Source organism: Phlebotomus papatasi, chromosome 1 (assembly GCF_024763615.1).
Source record: "Phlebotomus papatasi isolate M1 chromosome 1, Ppap_2.1, whole genome shotgun sequence".
Taxonomy (NCBI): Eukaryota; Metazoa; Arthropoda; class Insecta; order Diptera; family Psychodidae; genus Phlebotomus; species Phlebotomus papatasi.
In genome coordinates, this window is record NC_077222.1 from 95,632,934 (window position 1) to 95,651,733 (window position 18,800).

The 18,800-nt window shown below is 36.7% G+C and overlaps 5 protein-coding genes across 7 annotated transcripts; 3 read left to right on the forward strand and 2 right to left on the reverse strand.

Moving 5' to 3' along the window:
* Nucleotides 1–735: 735 nt before the first annotated feature.
* Nucleotides 736–5,292, forward strand: LOC129809865 (probable pseudouridine-5'-phosphatase). 2 transcript variants are annotated; one of them, XM_055859998.1, is made up of 6 exons: nt 736–965; nt 1,038–1,161; nt 1,422–1,646; nt 1,707–1,925; nt 4,717–4,949; nt 5,014–5,292. In XM_055859998.1, the coding sequence occupies exons 2-6, from the start codon at nt 1,059–1,061 to the stop codon at nt 5,191–5,193; spliced, it is 960 nt and encodes a 319-aa protein (XP_055715973.1). In that variant the 5' UTR covers nt 736–965; nt 1,038–1,058; the 3' UTR covers nt 5,194–5,292. The 2 variants fall into 2 exon arrangements, with proteins under 2 accessions (XP_055715973.1, XP_055715972.1); XM_055859997.1 differs by lacking the exon at nt 1,707–1,925 and having other exon boundaries at nt 738–965.
* Nucleotides 5,260–5,840, reverse strand: LOC129809867 (NADH dehydrogenase [ubiquinone] 1 alpha subcomplex subunit 2). Its single transcript, XM_055860001.1, has 3 exons — nt 5,656–5,840; nt 5,478–5,584; nt 5,260–5,417 (listed from the first exon to the last, which is right to left on the reverse strand). Exons 1-3 carry the CDS (start codon nt 5,751–5,753, stop codon nt 5,332–5,334), a joined length of 291 nt encoding a protein of 96 aa, XP_055715976.1. The 5' UTR covers nt 5,754–5,840; the 3' UTR covers nt 5,260–5,331.
* Nucleotides 5,841–5,843: 3 nt separating this feature from the next.
* Nucleotides 5,844–6,652, forward strand: LOC129809866 (60S ribosomal protein L17). The gene is made up of 2 exons (XM_055860000.1): nt 5,844–6,055; nt 6,117–6,652. Exons 1-2 carry the CDS (start codon nt 5,975–5,977, stop codon nt 6,594–6,596), a joined length of 561 nt encoding a protein of 186 aa, XP_055715975.1. The 5' UTR covers nt 5,844–5,974; the 3' UTR covers nt 6,597–6,652.
* Nucleotides 6,639–7,535, reverse strand: LOC129809864 (uncharacterized). Its single transcript, XM_055859996.1, has 3 exons — nt 7,377–7,535; nt 7,218–7,323; nt 6,639–7,160 (listed from the first exon to the last, which is right to left on the reverse strand). The coding sequence occupies exons 1-3, from the start codon at nt 7,521–7,523 to the stop codon at nt 6,670–6,672; spliced, it is 744 nt and encodes a 247-aa protein (XP_055715971.1). The 5' UTR covers nt 7,524–7,535; the 3' UTR covers nt 6,639–6,669.
* Nucleotides 7,536–7,605: 70 nt separating this feature from the next.
* LOC129809868 (activin receptor type-2B) lies at nt 7,606–18,126 on the forward strand. 2 transcript variants are annotated; one of them, XM_055860003.1, is made up of 7 exons: nt 7,606–8,018; nt 8,089–8,463; nt 8,532–8,863; nt 12,302–12,641; nt 15,678–15,883; nt 15,947–16,039; nt 16,124–18,126. In XM_055860003.1, exons 1-7 carry the CDS (start codon nt 7,949–7,951, stop codon nt 16,283–16,285), a joined length of 1,578 nt encoding a protein of 525 aa, XP_055715978.1. In that variant the 5' UTR covers nt 7,606–7,948; the 3' UTR covers nt 16,286–18,126. The 2 variants fall into 2 exon arrangements, with proteins under 2 accessions (XP_055715978.1, XP_055715977.1); XM_055860002.1 differs by having other exon boundaries at nt 7,610–8,018; nt 8,529–8,863.
* The last annotated feature ends 674 nt before the right edge of the window (nt 18,127–18,800 follow it).

Consider the following 18,800-nt stretch of genomic DNA (forward strand, 5'->3'; position numbering starts at 1 on the left):
AATAAAACACACAAAAGACTGCAAATCGTTTGACCAATGCAAACAACAAGCGGCAAGACATGGTAATGACGTTTCAGAGATCAGAAATTGCTTCGCTTTTTGTTAATTTTTGCTCTATACCTTTTGTTACTTTTTACCCCAAGTGGCCATTTTTAATAAAAGGATTGCTGAAGAAAAGAACCTTAGTGAAATCCTAAAATAGATAGAGGATTCATATTCAAAGAATTTTGAAAAATAAGTAGGTAATAATTGATATCTTCTGTAAGCAAAATATTTCAAAAACAGGGCTAAAAATTTCGATATTTTTTATTTTATAAATTCCTTGTTCAAATCCTAACAAACTTACGACATTGAAGAAGATCAATGGAGGCTCTCTATGGAAGAAATTTTAAGCCGCTATCTTATTTATCTTGGAAGATATTGAATTTTAAAATTTTTGATTTGTGACTTTGCCCCAGTCTCCCCTAATATATTCATTTGATCAAAAATAATCGTATAATTCAGAAATTGTCCGGCTCTTGCAAAAAAATCCTAGATCTGAACTACCTTTATCATTTGCAATCTAAAGAAGTTTTTATGGATTCTAAAGAGTTAAGAAAATATATTCTTTGCGGAATATTCATATTTTCCTTTCCAAAAGAAGACGAGAGTAATGAAACCTCAGAGAATACCACGTTCTATCGTCGGTTACATTGCATCTCATTTAAAATGTAGTTCTCAGATTGACAATGTTTGGCGCTAGTGGTCAACTTCATGTCAAAAACCGCGTGTTTTGGGATTTTTTTGTGTGAATTTGCGAAGGTCAGGGAATTTTCCTCAGTGAAAAACCAAAGAAAAATGCAGTGAGTTTGTTTTTGTGTGTTGGTGAATGAGTGCATTTCTAAGTGGATTTTGCAGAGTGTGCAGGAGAGGCAAGTGATTAATCGTGAAGAACACGTCAGTAAACATCGAGAATTAACCAAAGTGTGAGGAAATTGTTGAAAAATCTTATGCAATTTTTCACTAATACATGCCACACTCTGCAATATTCCCAACAGGGAATCTAACGAGGCAACGCAATGAACAAATTAGTATCCAGTGGTCTTGGAGCAGTTCAGTCCGCTAAAATGGGTTTCCGGAAAGTGTCTCACGTAATATTCGACATGGATGGGCTGCTGTTGGGTAATACATCAATAAGTTTGTGGTTGAGGTTGATTGATTTTCTGTTTGTCCTGCGTCATGAAATTGAGTTATTTGCCCCCCTCGCAGTTGATTGGAAGCCTTGAAGTGCTCCCCTAAGTTTTGTATAATTTGCTAAAAGGAAAGTTCTGTGTACAGATGGGTACTATAAATGATGGCGCATGTTAAAGAGGGGGCACATTTTGAATAACCTGTTGAGTATGGGAATTAGTTTGTTTTTCTTGAAACTCCCTGCCATCCAGACACAGAGACCCTCTACACCAAAGTCACCCAGGCAATCCTGGACGAGTATGGTGATGGGCAGACGTACACATGGGAAGTGAAGACGTCACTGATGGGCCTGCAGCGTGAAGAAGTGGCCAATCGCCTGGTGAAACTTTATAATTTGCCCCTGACGCCTGAAGAGTATATGGACTTGACCCTGGAGCACATCCGGTTGCTCATGGCTGATTGCCAGAAGATGCCAGGTAATACCATCACATCCCCCAAATTTGACCAGTCTCTTTCTCTTTCTTCCCTTTTCGCAGATACTGAGGGAATTTATGAGGGGATAATAGGCGATATAGCCAAGTCCTTTAAAAAAACATACGCGCGGGAGACACGTTTGAAAGTTCTGGGGACCACTGAACAAAAGACCGCCGAAATTGTTGTGAATGATTTGGGTTTGCCATGTTCAGTGGCTGAATTTCGTCGGATTTTTAGTGATATGGGCCATCAGCGTTTGGGCAATGCTCCTATCCTCCGAGGTACATTCATTTCTATGACACACACTTACCCCACATCAAATTTAACAACACTCATCAACGGATAATCCCTAAAACCGGTTTGATACCATTGCGTGTTCTCTTCCAAAACAATCGTTTGTCCTTTTCTAACCAATAATCCCTTCCTAAACGTGTCTCAAAATCTGATTTTTTTTAGGGATCTAATAAAGGTTGAAACACATTGACATAGCAGAAATCACAGAAGTAAATCTATGACGCCTCTGACACAACTTTAAAATCAAAGTTACAGAAATCTTCTAGAAAATTAGTCATTGCAGATTTTAAGATTGAGTTTTTATATCTATTAAAAAATATAGCGTAACTAGAACTAATGTCTGGGAAAACCGAGAAATCCACGGTTCCATATGGAATTCCATATGGAAATATTGGGTACCCATAAGGATTATCTAGAAACCAAGAAGTTTTGTCATTTAAATGAGTATAATCTTGAAAAAGATATATTATTTGCATTTTAAGCGAATTGGAAGAATTCTTGGAAATTACTTCCAAATGAATATAAAATAAAGGCAGTGTGCAGTGGTGCAGTCACGGTTAAAAATTTCGGCACATAGGGTAAGGGCTCATAATTTTGTACAGTCTGCTTTTAAGCATCGATGTTCCAAGTTTGAAGTGCGATATTTTCAATACTAATTGATTTCTTTTTTTTTACCCTCTTTTCAGAAGGGTTGTTTAGATACATGGCAAGGGTTTATCGTCTTTGTTTTTACTAAAATTAAAGGTGAATTTGACTTGAATTTTGGACATCTTGGTTATTAATTTGGACAACTTGGCTATAAATTTGGTCAGCTAATCCACCTCAACAGGAAGACCATTGTTCTTCATTTCATGAACCAATCCTACCAAGTCCTCTTCCTGTTCATGTAAGGGAAACGTAGAATGTCACAAGAAGCCCGGAAACTTTCCATATCATTCATTAAAGTGAGTTGACTTCGGTACTCCAAGTACGTGCGGATTCGCTCATTCCCTAGCCTTTCCGGGAGCCTTTCAAGGCATTTATCGCTACATATCGTTCGTAGAGATGATGCTCCTTTGTTTCTCCAGGCATATGTCCAACCTAGTCATCACAAAGGCTAAAACTTCACGAAATTTCGTGAGAAAAACACCTGTCCAAAATAAGGAGTATCACCTCACTGGTGAATCTCTTAGAAAATTTCCTATTTTTCACACGAAAAATCTAATTCACCAGACAAAATCTCACTTCAGGTCAAATGTACAAATCACCACTAACGTGAATCAGCAAAATATTCAATAAATATTCAATATCACTTAAAAACAGCGAAGAAAAATAAATTGTTAGTACTTCACCACAACTAAATAAGACTGAAGTAAACACAAAGTTCTGTCATATTTCTCGTAAGCAATTGCTCACACTGGATTTTCAATAAAGTAATTTCAATTTCAACTCAAATCATATTCAAAATTTAACGTATTTAGTGTTAAAATCTTCCAAAAAGAACAAATATTTAGATAGAATTCATTATTCATCAAATATTGGACTAAAAATCCATATTTTTAATCAATTTATTTTTAGTGACCAATTTTATCCTCAAAGTGTCCAAAATAAGAAACTGGACACAATTATGAGCCCTTACCCTATTTGTTCCAAAAATTAGCTCGTCTACGGACACCATGATTTTTGGCAAAATCTTGTTCAATTTACGAGACTCGAAAAGATGCACAATATTAGTAACGCATTTGTTCCAAAACGTAGCTCGTCCACAGACACCGAAAAAAATTTTTGGAATAAATTTGTACCTTCTAGGAGAAACAAAAAGATACCAAATATTAGTAACGAGTTTGTTCCAAAAAATAGCTCGTGTAGTATAAAAGCGTATCCCTCCTATCACACTCAGTCACCCGTGACCAACGAAGCGAGGGGGACGCCAAATCTGTGGCAATTATCGTGCTACATGGTTTCACTTTTTTAATTCGAGGTTCCCTTCCTCCCCTGCTGCGAGCACTCGCATATGATTTTGTCATGCACGCGTGTGTATAAAACACTCTTAAGTTGATACTTATTTGATGTTCCTTATGAACTTTCGCCACCGAAATCGATCTCGACTGAAGTATAGGCCTTAATTGTAAAACTAAATCTTTTACACGAATTTGTTCCCGACAATGAAAACAAAAAGATTCCCCATATGAGTAACAATTTCGTTACAAAAATGACCTTGTCAACGGACACCGAAAATTTTTGGAACAAATAATGTTACAGATGCAGGAATAATATTGTTATAAAAAATGTACCAATTTGTTCCTGACAGTGGGAACAAAACAGCCGAGTGCAACAAATTCTGTTCCAACTTTTAGGAACAAATTTGTGTAAAACGAAATCAACTCAAATTTGTAGACATTCCATCGTGGCAAAACGGTTTCAAAAGAAAACTCTAACAAAATTGTAACTATATTTCGTAACAAAACTGTGAAGAAAACTTTTTAAAACAAAAAAAAATCTTCTCTAGGTACAAATTGATTCCAAAAAATTGTTCCAAGGAAAACTTGTTGCAATATTTTGGTCAGTGTCCAAAAGTTTTTACCGTGTAGTTTTCTGCACTGCAAGATACTTTCAAATTGCAAATCAAATTTTAAAAAAATGGTTAAAGTTCTATTTCCTAAATATAAAAGTTTAAGTACTTTGAGTGTAAAAAATTAGTTTATTAGAGGCGTTAAACGTCATAGGACTTCTGTGTCATCTTCTATGTTGATATGTTTTCATCTTAAACCAAAAGGAATTAAAATCCTTTTCTTGCAGGTGCTGAGAAACTTGTCCGTCATCTGCACGATAACCGAATCCCAATTGCTCTGGCCACGAGTTCGAGTACTGAATCTGTCGAAGTAAAAACGGCTAAGCATCAGGATCTTTTTAAGCTCTTTCATCACAAAGTAATGGGATCATCAGACCCAGAAGTTAAAAACGGAAAACCAGCCCCTGACATCTTTTTAGTAGCCGCTAAGAGATTCCCTGACAATCCCTCTCCAGAAAATGTAAGCTTGCATTTTTTGCTAAATTAATCCTAGATTTCAAGGCATTTTACTGACTTTATTGCAGTGCCTGGTGTTTGAGGATGCCCCTAATGGAGTCAAAGCCGCCAGATCAGCAGGAATGCAAGTTGTCATGGTTCCGGATGAAAATATAACTGATGATCTGAAGCAAGGTGCAACAGTTGTCCTCAAATCCCTTGAGGACATTAAATTGGAGGATTTTGGTCTTCCACCTCTGCCAGCGTGAATGGCACAAAAGAGTAATCGAGAATTCTTGTCATGAATAGCACATTAAATGTAAAACCTCCTTAGAGATGATCAAAGAAATATATTTTTCTGTGACAAACTCTCTCTAGTTATTTACAAGACTAGTTTACTATTTCCTTTACTTGCGTCCTATTGCTTCCACCTGTTTGAGGACATCATCAGCTTTGAGATTTGTAAGCGCTACCGAGGCCTCCTGGCCCAGATCTGACCGGAAAAAAATCAAATGAGTTCCGGAAGAGTTTCAAATGAACTAATGGATATTACCGTATCTCGCCCAGAGTCTTGGCTGCACTCCACTGCATTCGCGGATCAAGATGGGTAGTTTAGGGTTCTCCTGCTTTAATTTTGTGTAGTGATTCTGGACAAATTCCCTGAGGAGGACCCCAGAAATTTGGGAGTTGTGTAATCAAAGGAGGTTAGAAAATCGAAACAAACTTCCTACCTAGCTCCCTTGGATTCTGCTCCGGTCTGACAGAGATGCAGCCGTAGTTCCTTCACTGAAGGCCCCATCTTAACAGTTCTGATGAGTGTCGTCCGCATTTTCACGGTAAAACTGCAATTTTTCCAGAAAAACAACAAAACCTTCTGAGAAAAAATTGACAACTGACTTTGACAGTTTGCAAATGTTCTCCACGAGGGGCGTTGGGGTCAAGTGAGAAAATTTCCCTTGTCAAAAATTTCCCGCTCCTCCATCTTTCTTTTGCTTTCTGCACAACGTGGTTTGCCTTTCGTGCTGAAAGAAAATATAGTTTTTAGGGAAAATGGGACGGTACGCGCGTGAACCAGACAATGCAACTAAATCCTGCAAGTCGCGTGGATCGCACCTGCGTGTGCATTTCAAGGTGGGTGCTGGGAAAACATGGGAAAATGGGCGAAAATGTTTGACAGTTTCAATGTTTCCAGAATACCCACGAAGCGGCTAATGCCATCAAGCATATGCCTCTGAGACGTGCCCAGCGATTCCTCAAGAATGTCGTGGAGAAGAAGGAATGCGTTCCCTTCCGTCGGTTCAATGGGGGCGTTGGACGCTGTGCTCAGGCTAAGCAATGGAAAACGACGCAGGGGCGCTGGCCCAAGAAGTCAGCTGAATTCCTACTGCAGCTCCTGAGGAACGCTGAATCCAATGCTGACTACAAAGGATTAGATGTGGACAGGTTGGTGATTGATCACATTCAGGTGAATCGTGCTCCCTGCCTCAGGCGTCGCACATACAGAGCCCATGGTCGTATCAATCCCTACATGTCCTCTCCGTGCCACATTGAGGTAATCCTAACGGAGAAGGAGGAAGTTGTGGCCAAGGCGACAGACGAAGAGCCCACAAAGAAGAAGCTGTCCAAGAAGAAGCTCCAACGGCAGAAGGAAAAGATGATGAGGAGTGAATAAGTTATCCCAAAATGCAAAATTGGGAATCAATAAATATTCATCATCTCTTACAAAAACATGCTTTATTTACAATTCAGCTGCGGCTCCTTCTCCTCTTGTGCTTTTCCTTCTTGTGTCTCTTCTCTCGCTTCCGCTTGTGATGTCGCTCAGCCGGAGGATCCTCATTCTGCTTCAAATAGCTTTCCCAGGCTTCAGTTTGAGTGTTGATAAGTTTCCTGATTGTCTCGGAATAAGACAGCGGGGGCTCCTTTGTAGTTCGGTATTTCATTCGTCGACGCTTCATCTGCCTCTCCATGTCTACAACATCCGCGAAGGTCATGGACTTGCTGGATGATTCATCTGGAAGCTTTAGTAAATAGGATTTTTCATCTTCCGGAGGATGCTTGAGTTTCTCTGCGGAATATTCATAAAGCGCCAGGCGCTCTTCCCTTGTAAAGTTGAACAGGACATCTTCAGGGCTTTTGGGAAGGTTACGGGATTTTAAATCTCCTTCCGGAAGCTTCAGGGACATTCCCGGATTGGCTTTCTTGGCATCTTCAATGATTTTCCCCTGAAGTTCTTCATCTGCAAAAAAGAGGAATTTGGCAAGGAATTCCTAGGTAAACTCTAAAGGAAACTCACCAATAGTCAAGGATGGAATTCGTCCTGCATAGAAATCTTGGTAATTCTCAGAAAACTGGACAGGTTCCTCCTTTTTAGGCTTCCTTTGTTTTGCTTTCTTCTCCGCCTAAACAACGAAATTTTGCATTGATTCTTGACAAATTTTCAAAGACTACTCACATTTTTCTTAATAGTTTCTCGATCCCATCCCAACTGGTCTAGTATACCGTCTATTTTTTGTTTGATATCATCCTCAAAAGCCTGGATTTCTCTGAGAAATTCCAATCTTTTCTCTCGAGTTTCTGCACTTATTTTGTTTACTTCCATCACTGTGGTGAATTTCTCAGGTGGTGAATTTTTCTTCCGAAAATTTCCGAATTGACCCGAAATTTTTCGCCCAGATGACGCTACTTGACATATTCCCGTTCAAAATGGCGGATGTTCTCATTGGAAAATGAGCAGTTTTTGTATTTTTCGCAAATTATGTGAAAATTCCAGCTTTTTCCACTGTCCAAGTGTTTTAGATAGAAAATAGTGGTGTTACTTTGTCCTTCTGTGCAGCCAATTGAGTGCCAAAGTGTAGTGATAGTGCGTGAGAATTGTGTGATTTGAATCAAAGAGACTGCCATGGCTCAGAAAATTTGCGATAATTGTGTTTTATCAATGTCGCCTCACGCGCTATAGTTTCTAGTTGTTGATCTTCCCGGACTTTACATTGTCAGTGACACTTGGGCACTTCCCAGACAAGAGAAATGGCCCGCCAGAGGCGTGATTCAAAGATGCTGAATCTTCGTCTGTGTTCTTCCATTGCAATTATTCTGGGTAATATTTCTCTAGGAAATGGATTTTGGGCCAGAATGAGGAGGGAAGTGACTGTGTTGTGTCCTTGCAGGATTCATCTGTTGCATATCGGGCTCAGTGGTGGTGAGCAAGCAGCTGGAATGTGAGCATTATGACCTGAATCGATGCCGGGAGAGGGGGGAGTGCGAGACAACAAAGCAAACCTGCGATGAAGTTGATGCAGACAAACAGAGTCATTGCTATGTTGTCTGGCTTCAAGGATTTGACAACAGCACGGGCAAAACCGTGATTAACGTACAGATGAAAGGATGCTTCACCCAAAATGCCGCCTGCAATCAAACCGAGTGCATTGATTACTCCTACGAGCCCAAGAATAACATGAGCTTCTGTTGCTGCCAGGGAGACTTCTGCAACAGGGAGCAGAAGTGGATTCCCACGCCAACAAAAACCTCCGGGAATGAAGAATGTAATTTCCAATCGAGACAACCCCCTGGAATCCCTGATTTATCCTCGCTTTTGTACTCCTTCCAGCAGATCCTCAACTCCAGGGCGCTACAGACAATGTCTACACCATCGTGAGCCTCGTGGCAGCTTTTATAGTACTGACAGCCATGGCTGTTGCTGGTGCATACTTCCTCAGGAAGCGCACCAAAAAGGCTCATTTCAATGAAGTCCCAACAATTGAGCCAGAAGTCACAAGCTCCTCACCATGCCTAGCTCTGCGGCCCATCACGCTGATTGAGATGAAGGCCCGTGGGCGGTTTGGCACTGTCTGGCGGGCTCAAATGAAGCCCGACGAGGTGGCAGTCAAGATATTCCCGCTGCAAGATAAGCAATCGTGGCAGACTGAACAGGAGATCTTCAAGGTAAGCCCCAAAGCTTTCTCATTCGCCTTACTATCTTTACCCCCGGCAGCTCTGAATATTGAATAACAGAACATGAATTTCTATTAGAATTTTTAAGGCAGAGATATATTTGTGGGCGTTTACTCAGCCCTCAAGATATCAATAATGTAGCTCGACAAGATCTATTAATAGGTTTATCAAATAGCTTAAATATTCCATCGGATTTTTGCAATTAGACCGGATTTTGAGCTGAAGATTCTAAGAAACGCAGTGCAGAGAAACATTGATGTGATTAACCCATTCCTTACCATGGTATTATACATCATACGCAAATTGAGTGATTTTAGATGATTTATTCCTGGGCAATTGCTATCCGAGTTGGTGTCGGGAATGGATTTTTAGTAACTTTAGTTCTTCAATTACTTGGGAAAAATATTCCGACAGAGATGAAAATACATTTTGCTATTGTTTTCTTGCTTCGCGGAAAGCCATGCAAAATTTTAGCTCAAAATGGCGAACGGAAAATACGACATCCCGTCGAATTTGTTAAAATTGGCCTCTATCCTTTTTCCTGATTTGAATTTTAGTTGCCAATTTGTTTTCTTGGGTAGTTACTTTATCTAAAGCAATAGAGTTTACATTGTGTATGAGAAATATGTCCATTCAGACGCTTCAATCATTTGCACGGGGCGGGACTCGAATTCACAACTGTGACAGTCGAGCCGGGGGTCACACCGCCCAAGAGCCGAACGCTCTTACCAATTGCATCACGGACCCCCTGGCTCCCAAAGTTTCTCATGGGATTCCTGAAAAAATTTATGACTTCCTCGGTCAGGTGGATGGAATGTATCGGGTCCCTGACCATATTTGTTCGAATTCCCTGAAATGATTTACCCCTTGGAACTTAACCGGTTTATTCCCGGTTAAGACCTATATGCAGCCGGAATGGAAATATCAAAACCTTTCCAAAAAATCCTAATTTAAGAAAATCGGTTAAAAATGAGTCCCCCAAATGGTTGAACTTTGACTTTCAAAAATTCTAAATGATGAATTTTCTTTGGAAATCTTTGATTATGATGAATCTTTGGAAAAGCTAAAGTCATCATTAAAAAAAGGATGGCAAAGCGCCCCAAGCTTTGCGAAGATGCGAAGTTTTCTACAGTTTACCGGTTCTCAACAATTTTGAACCGATTTATAAATCACTGAAAATATAGCCCAAAATACACCTCAGAGGAGTAATATAATTGAGTTTCGGATGACATTTAGTTATCGGTTTATTACCATTCATAATTGATTGAAAACGCTTCAGGCTTGTCATCAATTCCAAGACCTTTCCAATGAGCCCAAATATGATAGAATTGATTGAAAAATGCGCTTTTTAGAGGTTTTTAAACATTTGACCTTGAAAAACAGTTATTAGGAATAATTTAACGGCATTTTCGTATATGGACAAATGTCCGCCTAGGAAATCTCTAATGGCCTCTACACATTAGAGAAATTTATGCACATATTGAAGAGTTTTTCCTACACAAGCATAGGCAATCGGCAACATATACTAAAATAACTTTAACTTACTTAAAAAATATATATTATCATTGTAAATGAGACTTTATTCTCAGTGTAAAAGCGGTCTACAGACTAGAGCTTTAGCCAAGTTGCCGAAGGTCTTAAAATCTTAAATAGCGAGTCATTTTATTGCTTTTCGAGAACTTAATAGATCTTTCATCTTCAGCAATACAATCCTAAGTTAAATTTTTCCAAAAAATCGTGATTAGTAAGAAATTAGAGCAGTTAAGCCATGTGGCCAAAGTGATCTTCAGACTAGAGGTTTGGCCCAGTTCCCGAAGATCTCAAAATCTTAAATAGCAACCAATTTTATTGATTTTTTCTGAATTTAATAGGTCATTTGTGCTTAACTCATTCAGTCAATGTACCAGAAATTTGAGATAGAATGTTCATATTTTAGGATTAGTTTCCTACAGATTAGTATAGATGAATTTTTAGAAAAGAAAAAAAAAAATTATATCTCATATGGAGGCGCGGGGAGCCTCTGTCAAACACACGTCTTAACGGTCACTGAATTTAAATTCTGTGCATTAATTCATTACAAACTCTATTGCTTTATATAGAGTAACTATCCAAGAAAACAAATTGGCAACTAGAATTCAAATCAGAAAAGAGGAAAAGGCCAATTTTAACAAATTCGACGGGATGTCGTATTTTCCGTCCGCCATTTTGAGCAAAAATTTTGCATGATCTTCCGCGAAGCAAACAAATAATAACAAAATGTATTTTCATCTCTGCCGAACAATTTTTCTCAAATAATTGTATAACTAACGTTACTAAAAATCCATTCCCGACAGCAATTCGGATAAAAATTGCCCAGAAATAAATCATCAAAAATCACTCAATTTCCGTATGATGTATAATACCATGGTAAGGAATGGGTTAATAATCAAATTCTAAGGGAGATTTTTCCAAAAAATCTTGATTGTTGAAAAATTAGAGCAGTTAAGCCATATGGCTAATACGGGCTTCAGACCTAAAGCTTAGCTATCTGGCTTAACTCTTCTAATTCCTCATCAGGCACGATTTTTTAGGAAACTGTTGTTTAGAATTGGATATTAAGGGCAAATGATCCATTAGATTTTGAAAAATCAATAAAATTTCTTGTTATTTAGATTTTTGAGACCTTCAGGAATTGGGCTAAACCTCCAGTCTGAAACTGGCATAAGTCTCAGGTCTGAAGCCCGTATAAGCCTTATACGGGTTTCAGACCTAAGGCTTAGCTATCTGGCTTAACTCCTCTAATTCCTTATCAGTCACGATTTTTTAGGAAATTGTTGTTTAGAATTGGATATTAAGGGCAAATGATCCATAAGATTTTGAAAAATTAGTAAAAATGATTGTTCCTTAGATTTTTGAGTCCTTCAGGAACTAGGCTAAACCTCCAGTCTGAAAAATGCAAAATTTGTCATAGTAAAATTAGAAATATTTGCCCCTGAAATTTATATCACCTTCATCGAACGAGACTATTTACCTCAAGTTTGCTCTTAATCTCCTCTCTTCTACTTTTATGAAGTGTTATTTTTTAAGAATTAAAGAAACTATCGAATTTTGAAATGAGATACAAGTGTTGTTCACTTTTATATTTACCTGTCGAGTATCTTCTTCAAATTGTATTTACGTTTTGACGGAATCATATTTCTACAAAGGTAACAAACTTTTAGTATTTATTCTACTTTTGGAATCTTCTATTATCAGCACTTTTTTTTAAATGTTAATGCTGACAGGTTTTAATAGCTTAAGCATAATGATTTAATTGAGACCCCTTTTGAATTTCATGTTTCAAGATATTTTTGAGCGAATTCCTGAAATTGTATTTTACTTATCCAAACATTTTTCACGCTGATTCGGCGTTTTTACATAATTTGAGCTTTGTTTACCGGACTCTTACAGCTCCCACGAATGCGACATCCAAACATATTGGAGTTCATTGGCGCCGAGAAGCACATCGACAGTTCACCAACTTCCTATTGGCTCATCACGGTCTACCACAACCGTGGCTCCCTGTGCGACTACCTGAAGGCCTACACGGTTACCTGGCCAGAATTGTGCAAGATTGCTGAGAGTATGGCCCGCGGACTGATGCATTTACACGAAGAGATTCCAGCCACAAAAGGAGAACAACTGAAACCAGCAATTGCCCATCGTGACTTCAAGAGCAAGAATGTTCTTCTCAAACAAGATCTAACAGCATGCATCGCAGACTTTGGATTAGCTCTCATCTTCCAGCCAGGTTAGTTTTTTTTTCTCTAATTTTTCTTTCTCACGTGATTAATTTTCGAAAGAATTATTTTGCTCACTTTGCCTGAAAAATATACTCGATATATCTCGTGAAAGAGGTTGATTATGAGGAGTCAATGCTGAAGGGCACACATTATTAGGGTCTCCTCCTATCAGTATTGTGTCACATTCAGAATATACTTGTAAATCTCGGTGGAAGAAAAAACATGAACGAGTAATCTGCCTTATTTCTTCCATTTAATGACGTCAATTGTGATTAGAAATCTGATAACATCAAACGAGCTCTGGGTTCTGTTATGTAAACTTTTCTTATTTTCTTTTACTCACTTTCGTCCAATTATTTAAGTATTTTTTGAGTTTGAGCATTTGCGTCTGTTGTTTCTTGTTTAGAACTTTTAGACTTTGTACAATTTTCTAGAAAAGCTATTTTAATTATCGAAATTAGCAAGAATTTTATTTAGTGGAAAAGTATTCTAAAATTCTGGACATTTTTAAAATTAATTTGAATGCAAATGGAAATATTTATTTTATTTAAGAAGTTTGGCTTAGTTTCCACTGGCGGGGTCACTAAGTACCCTTCTTCATTAGATTGAAATCTCAAATTGTTAAATTTATGAAAATCCTAAATCACTATTTTAGTTGATAATTTAAGTATTGAAGCGATATGGGTTTAAATAACTTTTCTACAAAGCTTATTCACGGAGTCCAACAAAAATGGTATTCTCAACAATAAGAGAAATCCGAAAAAGTTGAAATAACATTCCGGAAGTGTATATTTTACCCTGCAATTTATCCGAAATCGGTGTAAAAATTATGCTTTTTAGGTGTATTAGGGGTTAAAGTTACCCTTTTTCATATTAATTTTACCCCTAAAAAGGTGTAAAATTAACATTAAAAAATGTTGATACATTTTTACACATAAAAAGTGTTAAAGTTATGAGGAAAAACTTTTGGAAATTTTGCCGTGAAAGCCGTAACTTTTTCAAAATCTTGTTCTAAATATTCCATTATGGCCTCTACAAACTAGAGAAATTTATGTCCATATTGAAGTGTTTTTTCTTATACAAGCATTTTCATTTGCTTCAACATGAACATAAATTTCTCTAGCGTGTAGAGGCCATTACAAAAATTTGAAAATCAATATTTTATCAATAATACAATATTTAGCTCTTACTTAGAATTTTTCTCAAAAACGCTATTCCCCGATTTAGACGAATGTGGGGACAAATTAAACGTCTCGCAAAGCGCTAAAACTTTTTAGAACATTTAAAGTTCGTAGGATCAACGGTGAGCCGTGAAAGTGTTAGGCCGTAGTGCGGAAGCTCGCAACAGTCTGGAGCCCACACCAGTCGTTGCATAAGCAGGTCATTCCCAATTATTATACATATTAGAACGGATTATTTGTCCCTTACAATGACCGCTTTTACTCGTCTACATTATTAAAAATAAGGGTTTAAAATAAAATTCTTACAAAGTTCAATCATTCTTTGATATTGCTGTAGTTCGTCACATGGTCAAATATCGTGTTCCAAAACAAATAAATTGAATTTAACTCAGCTACCGGACAACCGAAAAAATCAAGTTTTGGGGCATAATTATAGAGGAGATTCTGGTCTACAGTAGAGTTCCTCAAATTTGAACGACGCGACGGACGGTTGAATTCAAAATGTAAAATTTTATGTTGAGTCTGAATTAGATTCATTTTTCTCTGGTGTTTTCTCAATATTATCGTATTATATTAACTTCCGCAACAAATTCCATGTATTTCACAATAAATTACATTGACTTATTCTCTAAAGTTATTTTTTCTTAATTTAGGGAGAGTGCATTTCTCATAAATTCCGTTACGTTTTCGAAAATATTGTTGAAATTTGAGGAACTCTACTGTATATTCCACTATCATCTTTCTGTCAGTTCATTTACATCCTAGATATTTTGGTTTAAATAAATAGTTTGCAATTTTTCAGAAATTTGATTACAAATTGCTGTATCTTTTATCTTTGTTCCAAATCGAATTTGCATGCAATCCGAGTTTGCTCACGTTAAGAATCTCTTCTACAATAAGCTGATCTAAGCTTATCACTAGCTTTATGGTAAATAAACGCTCTTAATAATGCAAAATCGCATCATAACTAAGGAAAACCATGGAAAATTTAAGGATATTTGCTTCATTTGATAATCATAAAAATAAACTTAAAAAATGGCAAAAAAAATCGATTTTGACTTCCGATGCCGCCCGAATTAAAAAGTGGTCCGATCTTAAAAGAGCCGAATTAGCAGGAGTCTACTGTAGTTTATTTGTCGATTGAAACAATAAAGAATTGAATCTCTTGATCTTGCAATTCAGAAAACCTTTTTTTTGCATATTTCTAAAGGACGCTGGACCTAGCTATAAGTTAATTTAGATACATAATTGTTTCGTCTATCTAAATTGCAGTGTGTTAAAGCCCAGATTCCTTTAGAAATATGCAAAAAATGCATTTTCAATATTGCCCCACTTCCCCCTACTTGCCGAAATCGGTTGGGAAATACCGGAAAATACACTCTGTAGTGGAATCTTTTAAAGTTTGATATTGAAAAAATGTTAACAAGGGATTATTCAATACTATTTTAGTATATGGACGAAATATTCGTCTGGTCGACTTTTAAAACTCATCTTAAAATTAAAAAAGAATATCAACGGATTCTCAAGAGATTCTAAAAAGAAAACTTGGGAATGCTTATGACTCGTGAGTCGATTTAAGGAGGGTTGTTTGAATTCCCTAGGTTTTTTATCTCTAACCGTTTAGCCTCTAAACTTGTAAGTGGCAGGACGAATGGACAAATAAAGGTTTTTTTTTAATTCATGTGAAGACGCTTTCCTGCTTCGAGCTATAGAAACAATTAAAATCTAAATTAAAGAACAAAAATACTTGTATTTTCGAGATTATTTGAAGAATGTAACAATTACAAGTCTGACAAAGTGATTCACTCTTATCTCAGGCTTTATCAAATTGTTTTTTTTTTTTGTTAACTTGGGTGCTTGTAGGGAAGCCATGTGGAGATACTCATGGTCAAGTTGGAACAAGACGATATATGGCTCCTGAAGTGCTCGAGGGTGCAATCAATTTCACCCGCGATGCCTTCCTTCGCATCGATGTTTACGCATGTGGTCTGGTTCTGTGGGAGCTTGTGTCTCGATGTTCAGCCCACGGTGGTCCAGTACCCGAATACACCCTGCCCTTTGAGTCTGAGGTAAAGATTTTTTCGCAATTTTTGTTTTTTGGGTTTGTTATTGAAATGAGTTAACATTCACAGCTTGGACCTCATCCGAATTTGGATGAAATGCAAGACAATGTTGTCATGAAGAAGCTACGACCGCGGATTAATAATCAGTGGAGAACTCATCCTGTAAGGGTTTTTCCTTCATTTGTTTTTTTTTCTTTGTTTGAGAGGGTGAATGAAGATGATGATGGTTCGGTTACTTTTTTTAAGGGACTGAGCGCAATGTGCGATACAATGGAAGAATGTTGGGATCACGATGCCGAAGCCAGGCTATCGTCTTCGTGCGTGATGGAACGCGTGTCTCAGCATACGAGATATCAGACAACCCAATTGCTCATTGAGAGCAATACCGATCCGGCGGACAATGTATGAAAAGACTAAAGAGAACAAGGATTAAATTTCTTGCCGCAGAGACTCAATCTCCAGCGTGCATCCCCAGCGTCGGAGGAAGGATGTGTCGGAAGGAGAGGAGGGAATGGAAAAAGGTATCGTAAATGAGAAATACTCACAATTTCTTTTTCATCCCTTTTTAACATTTAAGAGAAATTATAAATAAAAAAAATCAATAATAATTTCACGTGAAGAAGAAATAAAAAGAAAAACAATGTTGAATTTAGGAAGGTAAGTGAAAAAAAATAGAGAGCACATGGAGAAGTGAAAAAATTTTAAGAGTTAGATAGAATGGAAAATAATTATGGATAATAATATTTTAACCCCACAAAGTGAATGTTGGTAGATTTTAAGACTACTTAAAAAAGAAAAAAAAGAATGTTAGAAGACGTATAAAGTGTTTAATTTTCGTGAGAGATGTTGTTAATATCTCAATGGGCCTTGTTCTCTTTTTTTGGTTAAGATGTTTATTTGAAATTTGAGGTTATGATAGGCCTAACCTCAAAAGTCAGTCTTAAGGAGATCATTCTGAAGGAAGGGTCAACTAAATGCAATTTTTATCATAATTTTTTTTTAAATTTGTCAAGGAGTTTGAGTAAATTTGGATAATTCTAACCAATAAAAAAGAATCTAAAAAAAGAACCTAGCTCTAACCTCAAACAGTTGATAACTTTTGCCCCTAGAATTAGGTGTGATTCCCTCATAATTTTTCTTCTCTGTCACGTCTTACAGGCTAAAATAAAAATAACAGCAGTGCCTAGACGGAAAATATCCTTTCAGACTTTTTGAGGTTATGTCCAACATAACCTAAAATTCCTCACTAACCTCTTGGCCAATTAAGAAAATAAGGCAGTATTTTAAGAACTTTTTTTTTAATTTTTCACACATAAATTATAAAAAATAGACACATCAATATCTTCCTAGAAGTTTCAATTGACATTGAAAGATGAAAAAGGGGACACAAAGTGTCCTTCGAAATCTTAAAAAGTTCAATTGGAATTGGAAGATTGTTAATGCAAATCGAAAGTATAATTAATTAATAACGAATTAACAAGGATAAAAAAAATGGATAAAAAATAAATATATTTTAATTTAAGATAATATTTTAGAAATTATAAGGTTTTTATTGTATCTCTACATACAATGCAGAAAATATTTTTGGAAAAAATGTTAAGATATTGAAACTATTTTTATTTCTCCGAGATTTTTGTCATGTGCCAAAAAAAGGTGGAAAAAAAAGAAACATAAACCGAAAAACAAAAAAAAGATTGATATATTGTAAATAAATGAAATTAAGACAAAAAAGAAGTTATTCACATAAATTAACGGCAAGTATAAAAAATTGCAGAGTTTGACTTTTTTATTTTAATGGGAAAAAAAGATTTAAGAAAAAAATTAAAGGAGTAATGAGGATGGGAATTTCACTGCCACAAAAGAAAAAAAAGAAATAATTCCTTCTAAATCCGCTGAACACAAATCCCACGAAGAAAAAAATGTACAATTCCAAGATTTTGAGGAATATTTACATGAGAAATTCAATAGTAAAAAAAAAACCCCAAGATTGTTGTAGAGTTCACCAATAAGATAAGTATATAGAAAAGATAACTTCCTACTCCTTCCCAGATTGTCAATATTCCCAAGAAGAATGTGGTTAAGAAAGTAGTTTAGGATTGAGAACTGAACGAACTGAAATAATGCTCCGTTCCTGCGGAGATTTGAATGGTGCTAGATGGACATTATTCTTCATAAAAATTTGTTTTGATTCATACAACTTCCAAGTAACATATCAGGAATTTTGTTAATAAATATACCATTTTATTTCACCTCAATGATCATTTTCATGCTGTTAAGACTCATTACAGAGGGTGGCAAAAGTGTAGGGACAGTGGTAATATTTCTTCTTGCAGGAAAGTTATTAAGAGAAAAAATAACAAACATTTAATCACTTAAAACATTTCAATGCCATCTTGCTCTCTGATTGGCTAAAGATTGCAATACTTTCAAACTCTAGCCAATCAGAGAGCGTGATATGACTAAGGTTAAAAAATTTCAAATTCTGTTTAAAAAACGAGCTGAACACTTAATTTTTTTCGTTAGAAAAGTTTTATTTGAGACGAAAAGCAAGAATTTTGAATTGTCCAGGACAATTAAATATCCCGGGATCTCGAAAAGAAAAAAGATCCGTGGAACCGGAAAATCCCGGGACTCCGTAATTTCGGAACCCAGAAAGTCCTGGGATCCTGACAATCCCAGGATCCCGAAATCCCAAAAACCTAGCGATCCTAGAGTCCCGTTTTAGTCGTGAGATTTATTCCGATCCCAAAGTGTCGAAATCCCAGGATTTCGGGATCCCGTATTGGGAACCCTACTTATATACATTAGTCCCGGATGATTGGAAGACAATATGACAGATCTCCGCTTTTTCATCCGGATGGATTTTTTGAATTTATTCAACGTCTCGGAAATATAATACAAGATTTTTTTTGTAGAATTAGTA

Excerpts from the sequence above, each read along its gene's own strand:
- LOC129809866 (XM_055860000.1), top strand. The coding sequence starts at position 5,975 with ATGGGACGGTACGCGCGTGAACCAGACAATGCAACTAAATCCTGCAAG. Across the intron at positions 6,056-6,116 it reads ACCTGCGTGTGCATTTCAAG|AATACCCACGAAGCGGCTAA; the intron begins GTGGGTGCTGGG and ends CAATGTTTCCAG.
- LOC129809868 (XM_055860002.1), top strand. The coding sequence starts at position 7,949 with ATGGCCCGCCAGAGGCGTGATTCAAAGATGCTGAATCTTCGTCTGTGT. Across the intron at positions 8,019-8,088 it reads TTCCATTGCAATTATTCTGG|GATTCATCTGTTGCATATCG; the intron begins GTAATATTTCTC and ends GTGTCCTTGCAG. Across the intron at positions 8,464-8,528 it reads AACCTCCGGGAATGAAGAAT|CAGATCCTCAACTCCAGGGC; the intron begins GTAATTTCCAAT and ends TACTCCTTCCAG.
- LOC129809864 (XM_055859996.1), bottom strand. The coding sequence starts at position 7,523 with ATGGAAGTAAACAAAATAAGTGCAGAAACTCGAGAGAAAAGATTGGAA. Across the intron at positions 7,324-7,376 it reads GAGAAACTATTAAGAAAAAT|GCGGAGAAGAAAGCAAAACA; the intron begins GTGAGTAGTCTT and ends TTCGTTGTTTAG. Across the intron at positions 7,161-7,217 it reads AATTCCATCCTTGACTATTG|ATGAAGAACTTCAGGGGAAA; the intron begins GTGAGTTTCCTT and ends TCTTTTTTGCAG.
- LOC129809867 (XM_055860001.1), bottom strand. The coding sequence starts at position 5,753 with ATGCGGACGACACTCATCAGAACTGTTAAGATGGGGCCTTCAGTGAAG. Across the intron at positions 5,585-5,655 it reads GCAGAATCCAAGGGAGCTAG|GGAATTTGTCCAGAATCACT; the intron begins GTAGGAAGTTTG and ends GGTCCTCCTCAG. Across the intron at positions 5,418-5,477 it reads AAGACTCTGGGCGAGATACG|ATCTGGGCCAGGAGGCCTCG; the intron begins GTAATATCCATT and ends TTTTCCGGTCAG.
- LOC129809865 (XM_055859998.1), top strand. The coding sequence starts at position 1,059 with ATGAACAAATTAGTATCCAGTGGTCTTGGAGCAGTTCAGTCCGCTAAA. Across the intron at positions 1,162-1,421 it reads CATGGATGGGCTGCTGTTGG|ACACAGAGACCCTCTACACC; the intron begins GTAATACATCAA and ends CCTGCCATCCAG. Across the intron at positions 1,647-1,706 it reads TGATTGCCAGAAGATGCCAG|ATACTGAGGGAATTTATGAG; the intron begins GTAATACCATCA and ends CCCTTTTCGCAG.